The 22,078-nt window shown below is 44.5% G+C and overlaps 1 protein-coding gene across 4 annotated transcripts; it reads left to right on the forward strand.

Moving 5' to 3' along the window:
• Positions 1–1,239: 1,239 nt before the first annotated feature.
• slc38a9 (solute carrier family 38 member 9) lies at positions 1,240–20,141 on the forward strand. Of its 4 annotated transcripts, none has more exons than XM_023960774.1 (16): positions 1,240–1,367; positions 5,781–5,921; positions 7,424–7,556; positions 9,553–9,682; positions 11,795–11,913; positions 12,028–12,091; positions 12,214–12,307; positions 13,144–13,314; positions 13,629–13,688; positions 13,991–14,182; positions 14,394–14,501; positions 14,811–14,917; positions 16,167–16,280; positions 18,363–18,511; positions 18,708–18,797; positions 19,496–20,141. In XM_023960774.1, the coding sequence occupies exons 3-16, from the start codon at positions 7,465–7,467 to the stop codon at positions 19,659–19,661; spliced, it is 1,656 nt and encodes a 551-aa protein (XP_023816542.1). In that variant the 5' UTR covers positions 1,240–1,367; positions 5,781–5,921; positions 7,424–7,464; the 3' UTR covers positions 19,662–20,141. The 4 variants fall into 4 exon arrangements, with proteins under 4 accessions (XP_023816542.1, XP_023816543.1, XP_023816544.1 ...); XM_023960775.1 differs by having other exon boundaries at positions 7,427–7,556; positions 19,496–19,661; XM_023960776.1 differs by lacking the exon at positions 5,781–5,921 and having other exon boundaries at positions 19,496–19,661.
• The last annotated feature ends 1,937 nt before the right edge of the window (positions 20,142–22,078 follow it).

The raw sequence follows: 22,078 nt of genomic DNA on the forward strand, positions 1-22,078 counted from the left end.
TGTCAGCTCTCTTGTCCTCTCGCTTGTTTTAATGAAAGCCAATTAAAATGTTTGGTTCAATGCCAGCAGTCTGCTGCTGTTGTGTCCTTGGGAATTCCCATCACCTTCCCTGCCTCCAGTGTGGCTCCACTGGTGTGTGGACCATCGGTGATGGTCAGAGGGGCCTCTGTCAGTCAAGTTTGAATGAGGATTGAATGAATAATGGAAACACACTGTGAGCGCTTTGAGCGTCTGGAAAAGCGCAGAAAAATCCAATCCATTATTTTTTAAATGGAAATGTTTTGCCTGTAGCAACAACAACCTACACTCTCTTTGATTGACGAGCTGCTTTGCTAAACTGACACTTGATTTGTCTCTGAGTTTTTACTGCTTCTGTCGTCTTATTCCCAGTAACAAGAAAAGAACCCGACTGTGGCTCACCATCACGCTCTTTAGAGTAATTTAAAGGATTTTCACGGCTTTGTGAAGGTTTGTTCAAAAAAGTACATTTGGTTTATTTATTGCCAAGTGTTCATGGGAGAATGGTAGATAGTTACATCTGCTTTCAGAAGAGTTATACCTACCCTTACCAAAAAATGTCTATTTAAGTATACTACAAGCAAACCAAGTCTATACTAAAAATGAAGTGGGACACTTGAAGTGTACTTTTTCCCACACATTGTGATATATTATATAGTAATATATATACATAGATTTTCAATTTAGTCTGAAGTATTCAGTTATACTTCCCACATGTCATGTACATGGTTTATAGCAGACTTGCTACATTTGCAATAATATTTATCCTAAAGTATAGATAGTACAATAAATGTCAGGTGTGTCACTGTATACAGCGAAGTAAAAATATTTATTAACGTATAATGAATTTACAGAAACAGTAGAAGTCAGTGAAGTTACATGGAACAAGGAAACCTCATCTAATGAGAAAGATTAAAATGATTACATTTCTTGTGGGTGATTCATCACAAAATTTAAAGCTAAAGTTCTGTTTTAAATTAATAAAACCATTTTAGAAAAATTCCAAGAAACGTGAATCAGAATTTAAGGTAAAAGCAGAACATTTAGAGTAAATATCAGGTGTTTAATGCTTGAAGTTTCTTTCCAGAAGGGAAACAATTGGAAAGTGAATTTCGTGTCTTTGACAGGAGTTTGGACCTTCTCGGCCACCGTCAGTGCAAAGTTTTTGTAGCAGCCAATCGGCGTGCTTTGTGCTGTCCCTGGAGGCGTGTCTCCCCGTGGAGGCGTGTCTAGCCGTGTTTGCTGCACAGACCAGACCGGCTAAGAGACGGGCTCGCGGCTGCGAGACGCACCCACGGAAACCGGCGTCGCCTCCTCTGGATTTGAACCGGCGACTCGAACGCAGGACGGTAAGACGCCGCATTGTCCGTCAGTCAAGTCTGTGGGACGCGGGAATCTGCGGTGCCGTCAGGACCGGCTGTTGTTGTTCGGCGGGCGGACTTCAGCTTCGTTCCAGCTAACCTTTTTACCTGAGCGCGTGACCACAACACGGGGCTCGTCTGTTGGTGCTTTTCTCCCGAAAAAAGTTATTTTTCAGAAATGTAGATGTAATATGTTCTCAGGTACGTTTGAGGCGATCACCTGTCCACAGGTAGACTGTTCCGTTTGCTAATAGAAGTGAATGCGCGCGCAGTTAGCGATGCTATTGCAATAAAATATACAGTTGGATTACTCTTTCTGCCACATAAAACCGATACATTGGAGTAATTAAATTACTGCTATATTCAGATCTTAGGAAACTAATCGCCAAAAAATAAAAAAATAAAAACAAAAATAAAATAACCGTGAAACCTCTAGTTTGTCTTCTTGGTCTCTAGTGGTCCTTCATAACTTACAGGTCAGCAACAGAGCAGAACCGGTTCCGATGGGCTTATTTGAAGGGTTCATTTGGCATTTATCCATCTGTGCGTCACTTCACTGGCATTTTCTGTTAATTTTATTGTTTCCTTCCAGTTTTATTTTACACATTTTCAATGAAAAATAATAATAACAACGATGATCGATTAAACATGTAAGGGCGCAGATAACCATCACACATCTGAATCCGGGTTCATTAAACTGTCCGCATGGAAAGTTTCACATGGATCTGAATCCTGAGGAGAAATCACAGCTTTCTGAGAAATCTCCATAGATTTAGGGATACATGTTTTTAGTTTGTGAATCGATTCCTGTAGTTTCTCTGTGTAATTTTATGTATGTGTAGTTTTCTCTCTCTCTCCGGCCCGGTAACTGTCCCAGAGACCAGTACCGGTCCATGGCCCGGGGTTTGGGGACCACTCATTAAAGGAACTGTGTGTTATTCCAGGTTGAATTCAACTTTAAATGCTTATTCCAATAGACTTCCCTGAAATCAGAGCTTTGTGGCTCTCATGATGTGATCTGCAGTTCATGGTGACATTGTGACTTTAGACGGAAAAGTTCTACCGTAGATGGTTCTAACCAGACAGCAGTTCTCCGTGGGGTTTTGGATCGGAGAACCTCAGAAGTGTTTTCACCGACATCACCATCACATTCATCAGGTTTCTGTCTTCCTGAACTTGTTTGTTTAGTGAAAATATAGATATTCTGAGCCGTGACTTGATCCTTGGACCAAACATTTTGATTTTTTTTTTAAGGATCTATTGAACCTTTTAAAAAATAACCATACAGTTTCTTTTTGGATGTATGGTCATTTTCTAGAAACCTTTATGACTCCTCGTCAGAAGCTCTATACAACCTTAAAGTAATAAAAGTCAATAACTGACTCTTGTAACTCAGCCCTCTTTTGTCCAAAACAACAAAGTTTTATTCCCACATACAGTGGCTTGCTTTCGTAAATCACTCATGGTCAATAAAGTTTGTTGGTTTGCGTACTTGTTCATCTTTGGCTGCCATCGCAGCACTGAATCTGTGGATAAGTCTTTATCAGAGTTGTGCACCTGCACACTGGAATGTTGCTCCATTCATCTTTGCAAAACTGCTCCAGTTCTGTCAGGTTGGGTGGAGACCGGGCAGGAACAGCTCCTTAAAGTCCAGCCACACATTCAGGTGTTGGCTTTGACTCGGCCCCTCCAGAACATTAACCTGGTTCTTTTAAAGCCATTCCTGTGTAGCTTTTGCCGTTTGCTTTGGATCATTGTCTTGCTGGAAAATGAACCTCCTCTCACGCCGTAGTTCTCCTGCAGTCTGAAAAAGATTGTCCTCCAAATTTTCAGTGTATTTTGCAGCATTCATTCTGCCCTCTATCTTTACAAGCCTTCCAGTGCCTGCTGCTGCGAAACATCCCCACAGCATGATGCTACCACCACCATGCTTCACGGTGGGGGGATGGTGTATTTTTGATGATATGCAGTCTTTGGTTTCTATCTTGTTTGATGGCCAAGAAGCTCAATTTTGGTCTCATGAGATCAAAGAATCTTCTACCACTTGATCATGGAGTCTTCCATTTGCCTTTTGGTGAACTCTAGTCGAGCTCTAGTCTGTATTTTCTTTAACAGTGGATTTCTCGTTGCCTCTCTACCGTAAAGCTTTGACCGGTGAAGAACCCGGGCAGCAGTTGCTACGTGCAGCGTCTCTCCAGTCTCAGCAGCTGAAGCTTTTATCTCCTTCAAAGTAGCCGTAGGGTCTTGGTGGCGTCTCTAAAGTCTCCTACTTGAACGGTCATTCCGTTAATGAGGGCGGCCTGATCTAGGCAGATTCACACGTGTGCCATAGTCCTTCCATTCCTTGATGATGGAGTTCACTGAACTCCGGGGGATGTTCAATGCCTTGGAAATGTTTTTGTATCCACCCCCTGACTTGTACCTCTCAACAACCCTGTCTCTGAGCTGTTTGTAGGGCTCCTCTGTCTTCATGGTGAAATGGTAGCCGGAAAAACCGCACCACCAGTATCTGGAGCCTTCATAGACAGGTGTTTTATAACCCCCTTGGGACACACCCACTCCACTCAGGTGATCTTCATTCCGTTAATTGATAGACTATTGGCACTAATTGGATGGACTTCTATTGAATTTAAAAGGGCTTGAATAATTATGCAAACAATCATTTCATGTTATTGTTTCATTGACATTACTTTGTAGAAATCTGTTGTCACGTTGACATTAAGGTTTTTTCTGTAGTACATTTTTGTGTGAGGAAAGACTAACTTTATTGACCATGAGTGATTTTTATCTATTTTTTATTTTGGAAGGTTCTGCAAATGATGAAGTGGAATTCCAAGTCTCCGTATCCACATTAACTTCAAGTATTCAGATTTAACACAATACATTCTGTATTAATAATCCTTCTGGGAAATCTCTAGGATTAAAATTCCAAACTCAGACATTTCTTTTTCTTATAATTTCCATGAACATTGTTCTTGTTGGTTCTCTAGTAAAGTGTTTTTCAACTTATTTGAGCCACGGCACACTTTAACCTCGACAGGAATCCTGCGGCACACCAGCATCCAAAAATGAAAAAAAGAAGAAGGAGAAACTCGGTCTGTATTGATCTACAGCCCCTCCACAATCTCACATACATTTTTATGATAATTGTGGCAGAAAAAGCTGGAAGTTGCTGCTGTTTTTTCTAAAAAAATGTAATAAAAGTTAAGTTAAAAGATTTAAAAACTGATGTGGTTTCAAGACGTTTAACAAGTACGACTCATTGTGCGCTGAGACGCTGTCACTTTAACCCAATGCATTATGGGAGATGTAGTGTGTTAACTGCCGCAAAAGGGCAGACACTCTTCTCTGAGCTTCATTGTTTTGTTCACTTGTTCCACGGTCTGACACCGGATTCTGTGGAAAGCTACACCGATAAAGACGAGCTTTAGCTGGTATTTTTGTTGGAACTGAGCGACTTTATGAGCAGAATCAGAACAAGGAAGTGAAGACTTTAACCACTTCTGATTGGTCGGACTGATGACATGTGATTAAGCCTCCAAGAATGATTGGTGGAGACAGTTAAAGGGGCGGGACTTTTCCAAAAACAGCTGAAGCTACGGCTAAATCACGGTACCGTCATTCTTATCAAAATGTCTTTAATAGAATCAAATAAACAGAAAGAAAAAAGTTTTTTATTATGTTTCATATTCCTAACTACTCTGTGTTTTATCAGGGCCTGTTTGGATGAACACAGAGCTGAAATCCTGGAGATGGAAAATGTTTTTAGATCAGTTATTGAGGGCACTTTCCGGATTTCCGCAACCCGGTTGAAAAACACTGCTCTAGCAGACATTAGATGAGAACAAATGACTAATTTTAGTTGTCGTTTAGTCCTTTTCGGGCTATTTAGAATGAAAAGAGGTTACCTTTTGATGCAGTTATTTGAAATTGGACATAAAAATAGAATTTTCTGCAGAAATGTGCGATTGCTTCAGCTGGATCTGAAGATGCGGAAGTTAAGAATAACATGGAAAATGTATTGCTAAAGCAGAAAAATGTGTCAACATTTTCTAATCCCTCAATGGGTATTTAATTGTCTAAAGAAACTGAACACGAATAAAAAAAAAAGATTGCAAATAAGTAATGATATTATCTGGGAAAGTGACCAAATCTGCTGCTCAAAAATGTTTGGTTATCGGTGCGCGAAAAGTCCCATATATAGTCAAATCTGCAAAAGAACAACTAAAAATGTGTCTGATATCATTCAGGAGAAGTGGTTAAAGCGTGAAGGTGAACTCCTGGATCAGAAGGTTCTTGACATGACGGCAGTCAAAGCAGTTCTGTCAAATGATCTTCCCTCTCAGTTGAGTCCATCCCAGAAGCAGCATTCATCCTCTCCATTCACTCTTCTGCCATCAGAGCAGAACCCACTGACCCGCCTAAGACCCGCCTCCGAGTCCCGGGCGACGGCGGCGGCGACGGCGTTCACTGTGGAGACGACCTCTGCCGCGGACAGACGGGAAGCGGAGCTTCAAACGTCCACTTAGACTCTTTTCCAAAGTGAGTGAAGTAGAAAAGCAAACACCGAGCGGTGAACCAAATCTGAGAGCTGAGCTGTAAGCAGAAGTGGAACAGCAGAAGCACTGAAAGCAGAAGCAGAGCACAGCGTTTACAGAGAGCCCTGCAGAAACCAGCCTGTGCACAAACCCTCACTCCTGTCCTCATCCAGGGCCCAGATACTGGTTGGAGCTTCTGCACACGCGTGTTGGTTCTCCCAACCGTCAGTGGTCACCTCAACCCCCCCGCCCTTCTGGAAGAAGCTCTTTTTTTTTGCTCTCAGAGCGTTTTGGCTGCAGGTTGAGTCTGTGCTGCAGAATATTTGAGGTCTGCTCTGTTTTTTTGTTTTATCTTTGCAGCATCTTAAAACTGTATGTGTCTGGGTTGCACAGCGGTGTAGCGGTCAGCACTTCTGCCGGGTTTGAATCTTGCCTGAATTTGCATGTTCTCCTTGTGCACGTGTGGATTTTCTCTAAGCAAAACATGCTTGATAGAGTAATATGGGTTATTAAAGACCCACTCCGATAAAAACGGTGTGTTTAACATGTTCTTGTGGCATTTTTCTATTGATGGAGGACATGTTTAAAGAAAAAAAAGAATAAACTACATTTCTGAGTGGATCAAACAAATTAAGTTTAAAGAAGATTGTATTGGTGACGTACAAAAATACGCTGGACGGGCCACAAGCTCCCTGCTCTGCTCCATTCTCATGGATCCACTGTCAGGTAAACAGATCCATGAAGGTCTTTGTTTTCCTGGTAGCTCTGATACTGCTCGCTATTTTTGTTGCCGGTAATGTTAGGTTGGGGTTCTGAGGGGCTGTAAGCTAGCAGGAGAGCATGTAAACGGAGAGCGGTCAGTAACGGGGAGGTTGAACTCTGAGGTGAATTCCTGCCGGTCTGCAGAAACTACGTCCTAGAAAAAACAAAATGTTTCCTGATTTATTTATTATTTTTTTTAGTTAAAAAGGCCAAATCATTAAAAGACCACTAGGAAGACACATGGGAGTGGGACTTTAAGTGTGAGCCTGTGTCCCTGTGATGGACTGAGGACCTCAGTAATCTGGATTCTTCCTCTGACTTTGCAGAACAGCAGAGGGACGTTTGTGTCTTTGCTTTGCCGCTGCGGTGCTGCACATTTGTGGTCACGATCTTCAGAATTGGCAGGTTTGGTCCTGGTTCACGCAGATCTGGCTTCCTCTGATGGTCCTTCTGTGAGGAAGACGCACAGGCGTAGTGTGAATGTGACGAAGCGGGAACCCTTAAAGGCCTTCTCGGTTACCGTGGCGATTAGCTGCCAGTGATTCCTCAGTAGTCTGACGGGACGCAGCTTTTCTTCTTCCTCCTAGTGGGAGCTCGTCTCAGAGGGTAGCGCCACCTAATGAGCAGTTGTTGGAACTGCAGGATTTTTAGCCAGTCTGGCTCATGACCAACTGGGGGGGGGGGGGGGGGGGTATTCATCATCCACAGAACTGACCCAGGAACCGCTTCACTGTTTGTGTGCAGCAGGTGATGAGAGCTGGGAGGCTTCAGCTGAAGGCGTGATCATGGAGGAGGAAGGCCGGCCTCTGCTGAGCTCGCAGCACGCCGCCGACTCCCCCCAAGCCTCTGCGGGATCGGTGGACGCCAGGGCCAAAAGGTGGGACCGCCAGTCGTCTTTTCCCTTCACGCCAGACCCCCCCCCCCCCAGTGTGCTTCAGTGTTTGTGTTTCAGATGTTCCCTTCAGACTTTACAGCTGTTCAACGGTCACTCCCTCCATGTGACTTCGGTGGGATTGATGGGAAAATGGGATCGACCCTTGACCCCCCCCTCCCCCCGCTTCATCAGATCATTTTCTGTCCTCCATCAGCTGTTCTCTCTGACTCCACCCACTGTCACACTCCTGTGTTTTCTTAACATGAATACTGGTATTTGGGGGGGGGGGTCACATACAGGCTGACAGATTTTGTGGAGTTAAATGTTCCACTCTGAGCCCCCCCCCCCCCCCCCACTCCTCTGGTCAGCTTCCTAGTGTTCACTTTGAGCGTGTACGCTAAGACTCAAGCCCCCCCAGCCTGGCCCCCACATAAGCAGTTTATGTGAATATCAAAGCTGTTTGGTATTTCACAGAGACTAGCAACCCCCCCCCCCCACACACACACACACACACACCCACCCCATTAACATCCTGCCACTGAAGAGGACGTTCCATGTTTGTGTTGTCATTTCTGTGAATCCATGTTGTTGATGCTGCAGTGGGGGGGGGGTGGATGATAATAGAGGCTGATGCTGCATATTTTCTCCTGGGGGGGGCAGATTTTTCTCCATGACTGGAAGAACTCTGTGCTCTGCATTTGTGGAAAAGCTGTGGGATCCAGGAAGAGGCGAGTCTAAAGGAAATGTTTCCGTTTTGTCTGCAGGTTTTCAGTCGGGCTGAAGCCAGAAATGAAGCTTTGATACGTTTTTATTCAGGTTCAAACACGGTTCCTAAACAAAACACATCTAAATAGCAAAGTCCCAATTCCTTTTTTTTTTTTTTTAAATAAAAGTGAACTTCTAAACAAAAAAGGCATAAATATAAAACGATACATGTCAGAAAATAAAAATTAAAAGTTTAATTTTTGTAAATGGGATTAACCCTTGTGCTATCTTAGCACATTAAACGGAACATTTTTTATATCAATGCGCTGTCTTCAAAGTCCCAATCTGATCATGTTTTGGTTTGGTTCCCAGTGGTCCCAGCCAAAATAGAAAAACTTGTTGTTTTCTAGGACATAGTCTCTGCAGAGCGGCAGGTGTTTGTCAGAAATTCCCCTCTGAGTTGTGGGCGGGCCCGTTGGTGCAGAGCCTCCCCACCAACCCTTATCAGTCTCCGAGGGCTCTCTGTTTACATTTTCTCCCGCTATCTTACAGCCCCTCACATTAGCGGCCTACATCACTAATGAGCTCTTTTTCTAAATGTAATTTTCTTCATCTGCTTCCAATTCACAGCGATAAATACTCATAAATGCAGTTTAGAGCTTCATTTTCTTTACAGTGTAAATATCCTCCATCGTCAGAAAATGTTGGAAACCCAAAAACAGCCTTATCATCACAGTGGGTCTATAAAAGCTAAACTTGGTTTCATTCTCAATTTCTTGACTCTTAATCTTTTTAAGTCATCTCCAGCTTTGGTGGATCATCATGTAGCTTCAGACACAAACCTGCTGAGAACTTAAAGTCGTCCCCCCCCCCAAGCAAGTGGTGGGACTGAAACCACCGGAACGCTGAAGTCATGAGAAACTCCAGGAAAAAGCTGAAGTGGAAGCCAGACTGTCTGACTGAAACGAGGTGCAGCACAGGACAGGCAGGAGTTCTAGGTGGAGGTTTAAAGCAGAACGACGCATGGGATGGGGTTTAAGGTGGTAGGACAGACGAGGCCGAGGTTTAAGGCGGAATGACGGATGTTGGTGACTCTGTCAGAATAAAAACAGATGTGTCAGAACCATAAACAGCTGCTTGGTCCGTGTGTCTCTCCAGCCTAACGTTATTGCAGCTGTAAAGCTGACGCTGCACAGGAAGATGTCCTCTGTCACGCTGACTCAGGAAACTTTACCCGTCTGAGCTGCTGACTCTGCAGAAGGTGTCTAAATAAGGGTTTCTTGTGCTCCCGCAGGCCTTTCTATGTGGAGCCTCGAAACATCGTGGACCACGACCCTCAGGAGAGGATCTCTGCCGAAGCCGCCATCCTCAACAGCAGACTGCACTACTACAGCCGGCTGACGGGCTCCTCTGACCCGCTGCTGGTGGGTTTGCTGGCACCACCAGAAAGATCAGGATCTCCGTCCTGACAGCTGCTCTAAAAACGCTTCGATGCACATTTGATCCCTTGTGCCATCTTGTGGGGTCCAGATGACCCCAGTCCCAACGTTAACGTGCCTCGGAGGCACGTTAACGTTGGGACTGGGGTCATCTGGACCCCACTAGACAGTGCGCTGAACCTTTTTTCTTCAATGATTTGTGATCTTTACTGGTGTCCATGGATTACATGAAATCTTTCCACCTTTATCCACCTTTGTCATGGTAGGGAGAACACGTCAATGTAAAGGTGGGGTCAATTTGACCCCGCAAGATAGCACAAGGGTTATAGCAGGAGTCGGTGTTTGTATGGAAAAGAGCTCATGAAGGAGAGATTTGTAGGGTTGAAGTCCACAAAACGACCCCCTGAAATCTTTTCAGCGTTCAGAAAATGTGCAGTTGATGTTAGAAACTCCACAGAAATGGAAGGAAGTGAAATCCCTTCAGTGTCCGGTGGGTCTGGGTCAGGAGGAAGACTCTCTGTCTGTGGCAGCTCTTCCTGGAGGACGCAGAGGTGTTCCTCAGCCAGACGTGGAAGTGCAGCTTCACGCCTGACTCACATTCCTCATCCGCCTCATTTTTTTACAGTTTTACAAAATCCTTCTCGCTTAAAAACTACAAATAATCGCCATATTCTTTATGTCTATGGAAGGGTTTTTGTAGCATAATTAAAAACAAGTCAATACCAGAAATGCTTTTTTATTTTCAAAATGAAGCTGCATATTTTTAACTTAAAATTGAAATGAAAAAACAATTATAGCATTAGGCTAATATTTGCTAAAAATATTAGCCGTGGAGGAACTTAAAACTCCGTGCGGGCAATGAGCATCATGGACGTAAATATGTGGGACTTGCATACATCAGCCTTTATTTTGTCTGGACACCACTGGAAACCCAAATTCATGTGATGGTTTAGAGCAGGGGTCGGGAACCTATGGCTCGCGAGCCATATATGGCTCTTTTGATGGTCACATGTGGCTCGCAGACAAATCTTTAATTATACTTTTTTATTCATTAGACCAGTCCTTCTGGGGCGCGATGCGATGCCAGAGGCGCGCAGTAGTAGCGGTGCTTGGAGAACAAAATCTACACCAGCACTATCAGTTACTATTATCTATTATTTCACAGAGTTTGTACCAGCCGGAAACCTGTGAATTGCCGTGCCTAAAACTGGGCGCTCCCGTCTTTGAGAAAGAGCGCGCAGATGCTGGGACGGGATGTGTGAGGAAGAAAGCAGGGGCGGGGGGCACGGCCAGTAAGGTGAACCGCGCAGGGAACCTTAAAAGAGGTTAAGTCTCCGTGCCTCAGTGTGGGAAAGGGACACTACATTAATGTATGGCTCTTTCGAAATTACATTTCAAAATATGTGGCGTTTCTTGGCCAAAAAGGTTCCCGACCCCTGGTTTAGAGTATCTCAGATCTGCGTAGCAGCACTTCCGTTCGGCGATCCGGCTGCCGGTCCGAAGACAAAGCTAGTCCTGGGGAAAGTTTCGACGGAACGCGGTGCGTCTGAAGGCAGAAATGCTGCGACGTAGTCCTGAGAAGCTGTGTAAATTCATCAGGAGTTCACAACCGTCACAGCTCCTCTGCCGCTAACACAAAGCTACAAGCCTGGCCGCACTGCTCCTCGCATAAGTCTCTTAGCAGCCGGACACACGGTTATAGCACTGACGTCATCGCCCCGCCTCCCCTCCGGAAATGCTAAGTCGACTGAATTATGCAACACTATTCGCAGGGTGGATGTGAAAATGAAAATGCGATCCCCTCTTTGCATTTTCGCTTTAATTATGACACAGAATAAGCGGTTTTTAAGTAGAAAATGAAAAAGCATTTTGAAGTATTGACTTTTATTTTTAATTATGCTACAGAATCGCTTCCATGTGTGTCAGAGTATTAAAACAAGATGACATTTTTTCTGGTCGTTGTTTCTTATGCTGATGTCAGGATGCTGTCAGATCACAGAGACAGAAAATCATGATGACTTTACAGCTTTCAAAGGCTCATCAATATCAGTTTGGCTCCAACTGACCCCCCACCCCCTCTGCTGATGTTTTTCCCAGAGCCCCCCAAACCATGTGGTCCCACAGCCTGAGGAGATCTACATCTACAGTCCTCTTGGTATCGCTTTCAAGATCCCAGAAGGAGATCAGACTTCCAAGAACTCCAGCCTCATATCCATGTGAGCCCCCCCCCCTCCCCCCCCCGCCCCCCCCCCCCTCCCCCCCCCCCCCCCCGCCCCCCCAAGCGCCATATTCCTCCTCCCACAGCTCTGATGTTCCTTCTGGTTTTGCAGCTTCGCCATCTGGAACACGATGATGGGGACGTCCATTCTCAGCATACCGTGGGGCATCAAACAGGTGACGTCTTTTAGTTCCACCCCATGGAGCGGCTTTTGCCGTCTGAGCGCGCTCAGCAGCTGGAAACCTGTTTCTGTTCTGCACGCCTGAAGGCTTCCTGTCTGTCTGAACTCTGCTTGCAGGCTGGCTTCACGCTGGGAGTCGTCATCCTGGTGCTCACAGGGCTGCTCACTCTGTACTGCTGCTACATCGTCCTCAAGTCGCCAAGGACCATCAGTGAGTCAGGCCCCCCCCCCCCGTCAGCATTCAGGCCAGACTGTGATCAGATGCTAGATGTTTGATTTTATTTGTTTGGTTCAGAAATAGTCCAAAGTACAAACAAAGAAACTCCAACCTTTCTCTGTTTTCACCACGAGTCGAACGCCAAAACGGAGAAATCCTAAAACCCAGAAAAAAAAGTTAATTTTCTAAAAGAAACCAAATTTAAAGCCTCTTTTTCCAAGTGAATCTGTTTATTTAAACCCACAGATCAGTTCTACTTGGAGTTCTGTTCATTTTGGAAAATATTCCTTTGGTGGAAGCCTAATGGATCCAGTAAAACATTTGAGGGGGGGTTTGTCCTCATAAAGTTTAGCCCGTATGTCGGTGCCAAACGCTTCATCACCAAATTCAACACCTAATTCTGAAATTCTGATAAACATTGTCATTGAAAAAATAAACAAAAACAGGTTTGACATTTTTGTTTAATGGATCCAGCACTGATTTGATGACGATACCAACCAAAAAAAAAGGCCAGATGGATAGATGGGTGGGATTTAAAGAACATTTTTCAACATCAAAATACCCCCCCGGCCCGCCCCCAATAATATTCTGTACATGGCTCAACAGAGCTGCAACATTTGGCGGTTCTGGTAGTTGAGAATGGAGGGGGGGGGGCTTAAAGAAAGTCCTCAACAGCTGCTGTCTCAGATGAAAATCATGACGGTTCTACAGGATTTGGGCCTGAATGCTCGTCAGAGCAGATGCTGCCTGACAGTCTTAGGATTTTCCTCACCTTTCAGGTCCTTGAATCGGATGTTTTCCACGTGAAATGGCAGACCTTTGTTTTTCAGAAAGCGTGGATACCACAGACTGGGAATTTCCGGACGTGTGTCGGCACTACTTTGGAAAGTTTGGCCAGTGGTCCAGCCTCCTCTTCTCCCTGGTGTCGCTCTTAGGAGCCATGGTGGTTTACTGGGTCCTCATGTCCAACTTCTTGTTCAACACGGGGCAGTTTATCTACAGTGAGTGTCACACACACACACACACACACACACACACACACACACACACACACACACACACACACACACACACACACACACAAATAAACAAAATAATAATATCAAAGTTTCCTGCAGGCGGAGAAAGTTTCTGCCGTTAGAATGGTTCTATGCTGGGATGGTTTTCTAGGTGCTGAAGTTCTTCACATCCTTTCTTGTTGTCATGGTAATTCTGTACCTTGTGGGGGCGGGGTGGGGGCTGGCCTTCCACGTTTACCTTTAGGCCTCATCGTGTTTTTCTGTGGTAGAAAGCAGATTTCCTGTGTCGTCTGCAGATCAGGCTCACAACATCAACGTGTCAGATTCTCAGTTTGGAAACAACGGCTCCGATCAAGGTAAGCGTTCCTTTTGAACGGCTAAATCATCGTTACATGAATCTTACTTAGTGGCATTGACTGTCATTTGTTTTTCTTTGGAATATTTTCTGATAGTTTTGATTATTAGTATGGACTTCCTTTGTTTTAAAAACTCATTTTCTGGTACTTTTCAAAAATAAAACGTCCTTTAGGATCAGATAAGACAAAACAAACATGTTACTTTTTTCTCTCTGCTGCCGTGTCCTTTGGACCGGTACCGGTCCGCTGGCTGACTGCGTCTGCTTGGACTGATGCGGTATCCCGTTGTTTTTGGTTTGCAGTCATCTGTCCGTACCCGGTCATACACCCGGAGGGGGACGACTGCGGCAGCGGCGGCGGCGATGCCGGAAACGACATCTCCTTTGGGCGCTACTGGAGTAAAACCAACACGGTCCCGCTCTACCTCATCGTTCTGCTCCTCCCACTGCTCAGCTTCCGCTCCGCCTCCTTCTTCGCCCGCTTCACCTTCCTGGGTAAGACAGATCCAGATCCATGGGGTTAGCTGGAGCGGGTTTCCCTCAGACTTTATGTGGAGCAGACATGGAGGAAGCGTGGCGTTTATCCGTTCAGACCTGCTTTTTCTGATGCTGAGCGGAGTCTAACGGGTCAGAGGGACGTCGTTTCAGTTGTTTGGTTGGAGGCTAGCCAGGTGACGGCTTCATCACTTCACATCGTCTCTTCCAGGAACCATTTCTGTCGTCTACCTGATTGTTCTGGTCACCATCAAAGCTGTGCGCCTCGGCTTTCACCTGGAGTTCCACTGGTTTGACCCCACCCACTTCTATGTTCCAGGTAAATCCTGTGCAGATGATGGAACGCTCTTTTATGTCTCCTGAACGGAGATCGCGCCTCTCCCTCTGGCGTGGAGGAGACGTTTTTATTTATTTATTTGTTTTATATATTTTATAGACAAAATGTCAGACAAGCAAAACAAGTAGTTCAGGTGCTCTTTTGACCATTACAAGACAGAATGAATAAAGAACAGTAAATATTTAATTGCCAGTGACATTCTATTTAATATGTTTGATCAGGCCGCCCAACCTTTTGGAGCACTGTGGTGGTCCTGAAGCTGATGTGGGGTCTCTCCTCCTCCTGTTTCAGAGTTCAGGGCGCTCTTCCCACAGCTGACCGGCGTCCTCACTCTGGCCTTCTTCATCCACAACTGCATCATCACACTGATGAAGAACAACAAGCATCAGGAGAACAACGTGAGCCGTCTCCGTCATCAAAGTCCTTGAAAACAAACCTATTGAATAAGTCTAGGCTGTAACTGCAGTTATTTAGGGACAGTAGGCCTCCCCGATCAGTAAGTAGCTGTTGGATGAATCTAATAACCTTTCTCTCTATTAACGTCTACAGACTCAGACAGATTTGGGTCAGACTGGACAGACGGATCATTTCATTCTATAGCTGCGTCTACATGGACAAAAGTAATCGGAATGAACGCCTGATCGGAAGGAAAATGCGTCATGTAAACACAGTGTTCGGAATACTCTGCTCCGATCAGACTCGTTTGGATCAAAATTCTTTCAGATAGGTGGGTTATGCCGACCGTTGATCATGTAAACGGTTCATTCCGAGCGTGTGTCACTGCTGCTCTGGTTTTACGTCACGCAGAGACGATCCTCCAGAGAAAGCTTTGGAGCGCAAACAGGACCGACCGGCTGGTCCGTGCGACTGAACCGCGTCTGTGAGCTCAGCAGCCGGACTTACAGCTTTGTGCTTACGGGCAGGGGGGGGGGCTTAGTCCTTAGAAACCGTTTCTAGTCGTGTCCTGACAAAATAAAGGATGATGTTATTCCCACCTATTTACATGCAGCCAAGATGCAGAGTGCTGCATTTCCCGCATGGATTTATGTTCATCGAAGGCTAAATGTTGTTGTTAGCGCCTGTTAGCCTTCAACTAACCCTTCTTCCAGCTCTGTTCCGCCACAAAAAAAGCACCGACCACAGGGATTACAAATAAATTGATGAGCGAACAGGCGCTTCAACATTAAAACCACGTTTAGAGGATCAATCTTTGATCGGATCAAGTTATTTCTTGCATGTAACCGTGGCTTATGATGAGGTTTTTTTTAAAAAATTTTAAAATTTCTTTTTGATGAGGTCTTTAAAGCCTGTCTGGAGTAACATGCAAACGGCGTTCCTATCCCAATTAACATTTTGAAAGTTTTTCTCAGTGTAGTTTTGCTTGCTTTTTTAATGTTTTTATTATTTTTTTTAATTTTGCTGCATCCCTGACTCTGTCATCTTTAAAGTCCACACTCTGGACTCTGTGTGTCGGTGCGTAAATGTTCTTCTCTGAGTGTTACTTTAGCGCCACCTTGAGGACCCAGAAAGAAATTCAGTTAATTTGAGATGGAAATGTGTCCAGACTGGACAGAAATGCAGAAAATCATGTTGACGGTGTTTGTAGATCCTGATAGTTTGGAATGCTCCTGTCTGTTCATGCTTCAGGTTCGGGACTTGTCTGTGGCGTATCTCCTGGTGGGGCTGACATACCTCTACGTGGGGGTGTTGATCTTTGGCTCCTTTCCTTCACCGCCTCTCGTCAAAGACTGCATCCAGCCGGTACGTTTTTTTTAGAGTCGTGGAAAAACGCACAGAGGTTGGTCAGATTTCCAGCAGACGGTCCAGCGCTGAGGGGCTGAAGGGGGGGACACCAGCTGCACACGGACCTCATTCTGGATGGAGACCCAAGGTTTCCCATGATCCTCCAAATCATTGCATTGTTAACCACCAAGAAAAGCTTTAGACCCTTAAACTGTTGAAGGTTCGCGTGGTTTTCAGCCTCCCCACATGCAGCTTTTCAGAACAGTTCCACAGTTCTGCTGGTGTCGGTTCTGTTGGTGCTGGAGCCTTTAATGGTATTCTGTATTATGTGTGAGGGTACCATAGTCTAGAGCAGCGGCTCTTTCCACATAGCTACATTCAGTAGCCAGCTAGTGAGAAATGATGAACTAAAATCAGGCCTTTTTCAAAAATCTCCAAACTTTTTTTTTTTTCCATTTGTCTGACTGAACATAGTTTTGCATTGACCAGTGGGTTTGCTAATAATTCAAAACAATTGAATACATCTAACACCTTTGTTTTAGCGGTGGGGTAAGAAAGTTTATGTATTTTCCAGATTCTGCAGCTTGTTCCGTGTCAAAAACCGAGTTTGGTCGGAAATGTTCATCATACAAACACTTCAACTATGAGAGACAGAATGTGGTAAAAGAATCCAGGATTTTAAATAATTTATTTGTATAAAGGTGAAGAAAATTGATATTTATCTCCCACAAACAGACAAGGATTCTGTTCCTCACAGACCTGTTTCTTATTTTATAAGAGGCTCTGCCTGTATTCATGTCACCAGTTAGAACTGGGTATCTGTATAAAGACAGCTGTCCACACCCTTAACCAGTCAGACTGTTGCCTCTCCACCACGACCAAAGAGCTGTCAAAGGACGCCAGGAACTAGACTGTAGATCTGGACGAGACTCGATGAACCAATCTACAATAAAACAAGCAGCTTGGAGAGAAGAGATCAAGGCAGAATCCAGATTCTTCCTCTGCTTCTACCCACCCCCTACATTTAGCCCTCCAAACGGAGAGTTATGGAAAAAAAAGGTGTCTTCTAATTCGGACGCCACTCTCTCTTGATGACGTCATCAATAGTCGCAGGTCATCCACATTGTGGCGTAGCTGCCAGCGCTCGGAAAATGCATAACCACATCGGTTTTATAACGGTAAAAAGTCTTGCTAAAACAAAAAAGTGATGACTTGCATTTAAATGTAAACTTCAGTGCTTCAGAGCAAACCCACATGAAGAAATGCGTTTGTCCTCCACGGCACAGCAACGCCGCAGAGGTTTGCTATTAAAAAAGCTATTTCGGACACCCCAATCCTTCTTGATACCCCTGCAGTTGAGGATAGGGAGAACCCGAAGGGGAAGAGTTCTGATTCGGCCCAAGAGTTGGAGCAATTATTAGAAAATGGAGGATCACAGACAATCTCCCTCCACCTGGAGCTCCGTTAAGATCTCACCTGGTGGAGAATAAATGAGAACGGTGGGGAAACGGCCCAGAGCGATGACCTGAAGAGAGCTGGGATCACGTGTAACAAAGGGCACTATTGCTGCTCCTTGAAAAGAAAAAAAAAAGCATGCTTATTTTCTGCACCGTTATACAAAGAAATTCTTTCCTGGATATTTTTTTTACATCTTTCATCTCTCAGACAAACAGACCAAACTCAGCTCTTTGTGTGGGAACTCCTGCAGAATGTGGGACTCAAATACTTTTTAGCTCCATTGTAGAGGAACCTGAAGTCACTGTGGTTTCCACCTTTTTTTATTTTTACTACGTCAAAATGCTGCTGCTGAACACTCACACACGTGGGAAAAAAGGTATCTTTAACCTCATTCAGGGCGTTTCATGATCAGCACGTGGTTTGATCTATTCTGACTGTGTAACAAACGCAGAGCGGTCAGAGTTTTTCAGCAGACTCCTGGCCGGTGTAAACACCGTCTGATGTGAGGAGCAGACCGCAGTCTGTTCCTGAACCATATGGACTTCAACCAAAGTAGTGTTCAGGACGGACGGACGGGTCGGAAGCAGAGAGAACCAGGTTCATTTTCAGGATCAGAGCTCAGACCGGATCTTTGTCTTCCAGAACTTCCTGGATAACTTTCCCAGCAACGATGTTCTGGTCTTCGTGGCTCGGATGTGCCTGCTGTTCCAGATGGTCACGGTCTATCCTATGCTGGGGTACTTGGTGAGGGTTCAGGTCATGGGTCAGTTCTTTGGAAACCATTACCCCAGGTACGATGCTGTCAGAGACCATGATGTTTGGTTTTCTGCTTCACTTAATAATAAATTCTCTGTGTCGTCATGAAAAGAAACCCAGTTAAAGCAAAGCTCTGAACAGAACCCGAATAATGTCATGTCAGAGGAACATGAGACCATTAACAGAGTTATATAAATAATGTCTGATAGTGGTTCTGCATTCTCTCCTCAGCTTCTTCCACGTTCTGGTTCTAAACATCTTCATAGTGGGGCTGGGCGTTCTCATGGCCAAGTTTTATCCCAACATTGGATCCATCATCCGGTGAGTTCTGATGAACGTGAACGCTCCCGGCTCAAAGCGAGGCCTCTGAGGGTCTCAACAAGTTCAGATGTTGATAAAAATGTTGTTTTTTATGGTTGTTTTTGCCCTTTTTTATTAAACCTCTCTAGTCTCCTGGAGATGGAGGGAGGGGGGGGGGGGGATATTCTTTCTTAGATTTGATGGGAAGTTCGTCCTCAAGTTCAGGGAAAAAAGACTGTAAAAGGTCAAAAGAAAGTAGTTAAGAAGGTCAATACTCTTCCTTTTATTAAATCAGTGGAAAGACAAAAATAATTCTAAAATAAGGCAAAAGTTGTTTCCAAATAATAAAATGTAAATGTTCAAACTGAGCATCTTTTGTTTACAGTCTTCGAGGTCAAACAGTAATCAGAGTAAATGTAACTGAGGGTAGAGGATCTTCATCATCTGTCTTCTTGAATGACAGAATCCTGAACCGTATTTAGCCCCTCCCTCCTCCATATGGGGAGCCGCTCAGCCGCCTCCATGTGGGTCCGGTCTGCGGTCCTGCAGGAAGATGCGCTGGAGGTCCCGGCCTCCGTCGTCTGCACGCTCTGAGGCCAGCAGCCCTCAACCCCCCCCCGAGCAGCAGGACCTCCACCGGGCCGCAGGTCCGCGTGCGTTTAGGGCGGGTCCAGCGGGATGCTGACGCCTCTCTCTCTCTCTTTCTCGCTCTCCTGCAGGTTCTCTGGCGCCATCTGCGGCCTGGCTCTGGTCTTCGTGTTTCCCGCTCTAGTCCACATGATCCCCCTGAAGCGGGAGGGCCGGCTCACCTGGCTGTCTGCCGTCCTCCACAGTTTTCTCATTGTGATCGGCGTGGCCAATGTGGTCGCTCAGTTCCTCATGTGAAAGGCCGTCAGACCCCCCCTCCCCCCGCCCCCTCTAGTCAGTTATGAACTAGGACTTTGAAGAGGAGAAGGGTTGTGATGAAGATCGAGTAACTTCGGAGCTTGATTCATATTTACGTTTGTCTTTGGTTGCTACACGCCGTTTAACAAAACCGTGCACGCCTCACATGCACACCTCACGAGCACATCACTGGCGTGACCTAACAGGAAAAGAGGCGGGACTCGGCGTGAATGCGTCTCCACTGAGAGGTTCTGAGCTCGTGTCCTCATCCGACCCGCTGAGGTCCTGCTGGACGGTTCTGAGAGGAGCTGCGTTCACCGTCACCACCGAGGACCCCGGGAAGACGACCTGTTGGCCTTTTTCAGGTCTGACCTTCTGCGTTTGTTTGAGGCCCGTTCATCCAATGAACCGTCCTCCCCGAGTTTTATGTTAGGATTGAAAAAAGGGAATTTTGTGAGAAAATAAAAAGTTAGACTTTAATAGACTAAGCGTCCTCATTTCCACTCAGACCATCAAGGTGAAGTTCAGCTCGGCTGGATCAGAAATGATTCCCTGGAAGGATCAAGTCGGACAAACATCGGTGTGACAGGAATCTTTTCTAACGTGCTTACTTTTGGAAATGTCCTGAATTCTCATAAAAACGTCATTGGTGAGGCAAACACTACTCCAACTCATCACAAGGGGGCGCCTGTGGACTGAGGTACTTTGAAGCTTTCATCCTATAACCCTTGTGCTATCTTGTGGGGTCCAGATGACCAGGAGTGGGATCATCTGGACCCCACAAGATAGCACAAGGGTTAAAGGGGATCTACCAAGTCAATGAATTTCAATTATTGTTTTATAATTGACGTTTTCTTATCGCTCTAGTAAATACATTAAAATTCCACCCGATGATCTATTTTCACCTCATTTCCCATCATCCCGTTATTTGCGCTCATTCCCACTAGCTATTTTTACGTTAAACATGTTAAAAACACTATTTTCATCAGAGTTGGTTTAAGACGATGTTATCATCCAGAAAATAAATTACAAAATATAATTAGAGATGCAGTTTTGACCCCAAATAAATTCCTTTGAACCTTTTAACTATTTGCACTGAGACTAAAGGAAGCTCTGGAGGTCAATACAACATGGAATTTGACTGAGAATCAACATTTAAATGAACATTTTTGTTTGAATTAAACAGTTGTGGAGATTAATCATGTGGCTCCACTGATTCTCAGGATTCTGAAAAGACTAAAAAACATTTCTCCTCCGAGCTGGACTTCAAAACCTGATCAATAACTCAGATTTTCTTCTAAAAAGGAATCATTTATAAGTATGTGGTTCACTTCCTCGGCCCTCCAGAGAACCGACACGCACACATTGTAGTTCAACAGCTAAAAGGAGTTAGAAGAGCCACAGGTTTCCCGTTATCTGCTCAACGGGACACAGCGCCCCCGTGTGTGTGAAAAGGGAAATGCATGTCACCGAGTTTTTTTTTCTTTCTTGGTTTGACATTTGCAGATTTTACAATAAAAAAGGTCAGGAATTGGCAGATGTTCGGGTCCAGACTGTCTTCATCTATTCAGCGGAACAAGAACACTTTGGGTCAACGGATGCGTTTCATGAACCAAGTTTGCAACCAGGCAGATACTCGCCCAAAATGCAAATGATAAACTTTTTATTTAAGACACTTTTGAACATGAATTTTTTTATTATGTTTTGAAAAAAACTGTTTCGAATGTAAGCTATAAAATATAAAGTCTAAATATTTTAATTTTTAATAATAGCATCTTTTTACTGTAGTGTATTACAAAAAATGGCTGAAGTGAATGAAGATAATGATGTATCTGCTAATTCATAGTAATTATTATTAAATGTTAAATTAATGTCAAAATAACACATTTGAATCGTGGACCTGCTGTTTAGGCGACACTTTGACCCACTAAGCTAGTTTGATCTCATCACTTTGTGTTCATATGTTGTGTCGCGACTTCATGTCATTTTTAGTCAGGAAGCTTCTAGTCCACGTGTCAAACTCGAGGCCCGCGGGCCAAATGTGGCCCGCCGTGTCATTTTATGTGGGGGCGCAGGAGTTTTTAATTTCTTAAAATAGAAAATAAAAATTGGTGTGTATTTATTCATATCTAGGGGGAAATGGACTTGAAATATCAGATTGGGCAATTTATACTTTAGGACTTAAACACTGTTCATATAACCTAACCTGACAGAATCAAATGTAAAAGGATTTATGCTAAAGTAACAAGCAAACATATGTTTTCCATGCAACTGTAATTTAAAAAGTTATAATAAATAAATAATGAGTTATTTAACATTAAGGAGTAGCTACCTTTATTTTTCATTACATTTAGTTACATGTATAAGTGATATCTGGTCCTTTGAGGACAGACACTATGCTGATGTGGCCCTCAGTG

The sequence above is a fragment of the Oryzias latipes genome, chromosome 12 (assembly GCF_002234675.1).
Source record: "Oryzias latipes chromosome 12, ASM223467v1".
In the NCBI taxonomy this organism is placed as follows: Eukaryota; Metazoa; Chordata; class Actinopteri; order Beloniformes; family Adrianichthyidae; genus Oryzias; species Oryzias latipes.

What these genes read in the sequence shown, in the direction of transcription:
- slc38a9 (XM_023960774.1), top strand. Translation starts at nt 7,465, where the DNA reads ATGGAGGAGGAAGGCCGGCCTCTGCTGAGCTCGCAGCACGCCGCCGAC. An exon ending in TACCGTGGGGCATCAAACAG is followed by an intron (nt 12,092 to 12,213) that starts GTGACGTCTTTT and finishes CTCTGCTTGCAG; the next exon opens with GCTGGCTTCACGCTGGGAGT. An exon ending in AAACAACGGCTCCGATCAAG is followed by an intron (nt 13,689 to 13,990) that starts GTAAGCGTTCCT and finishes TTTGGTTTGCAG; the next exon opens with TCATCTGTCCGTACCCGGTC.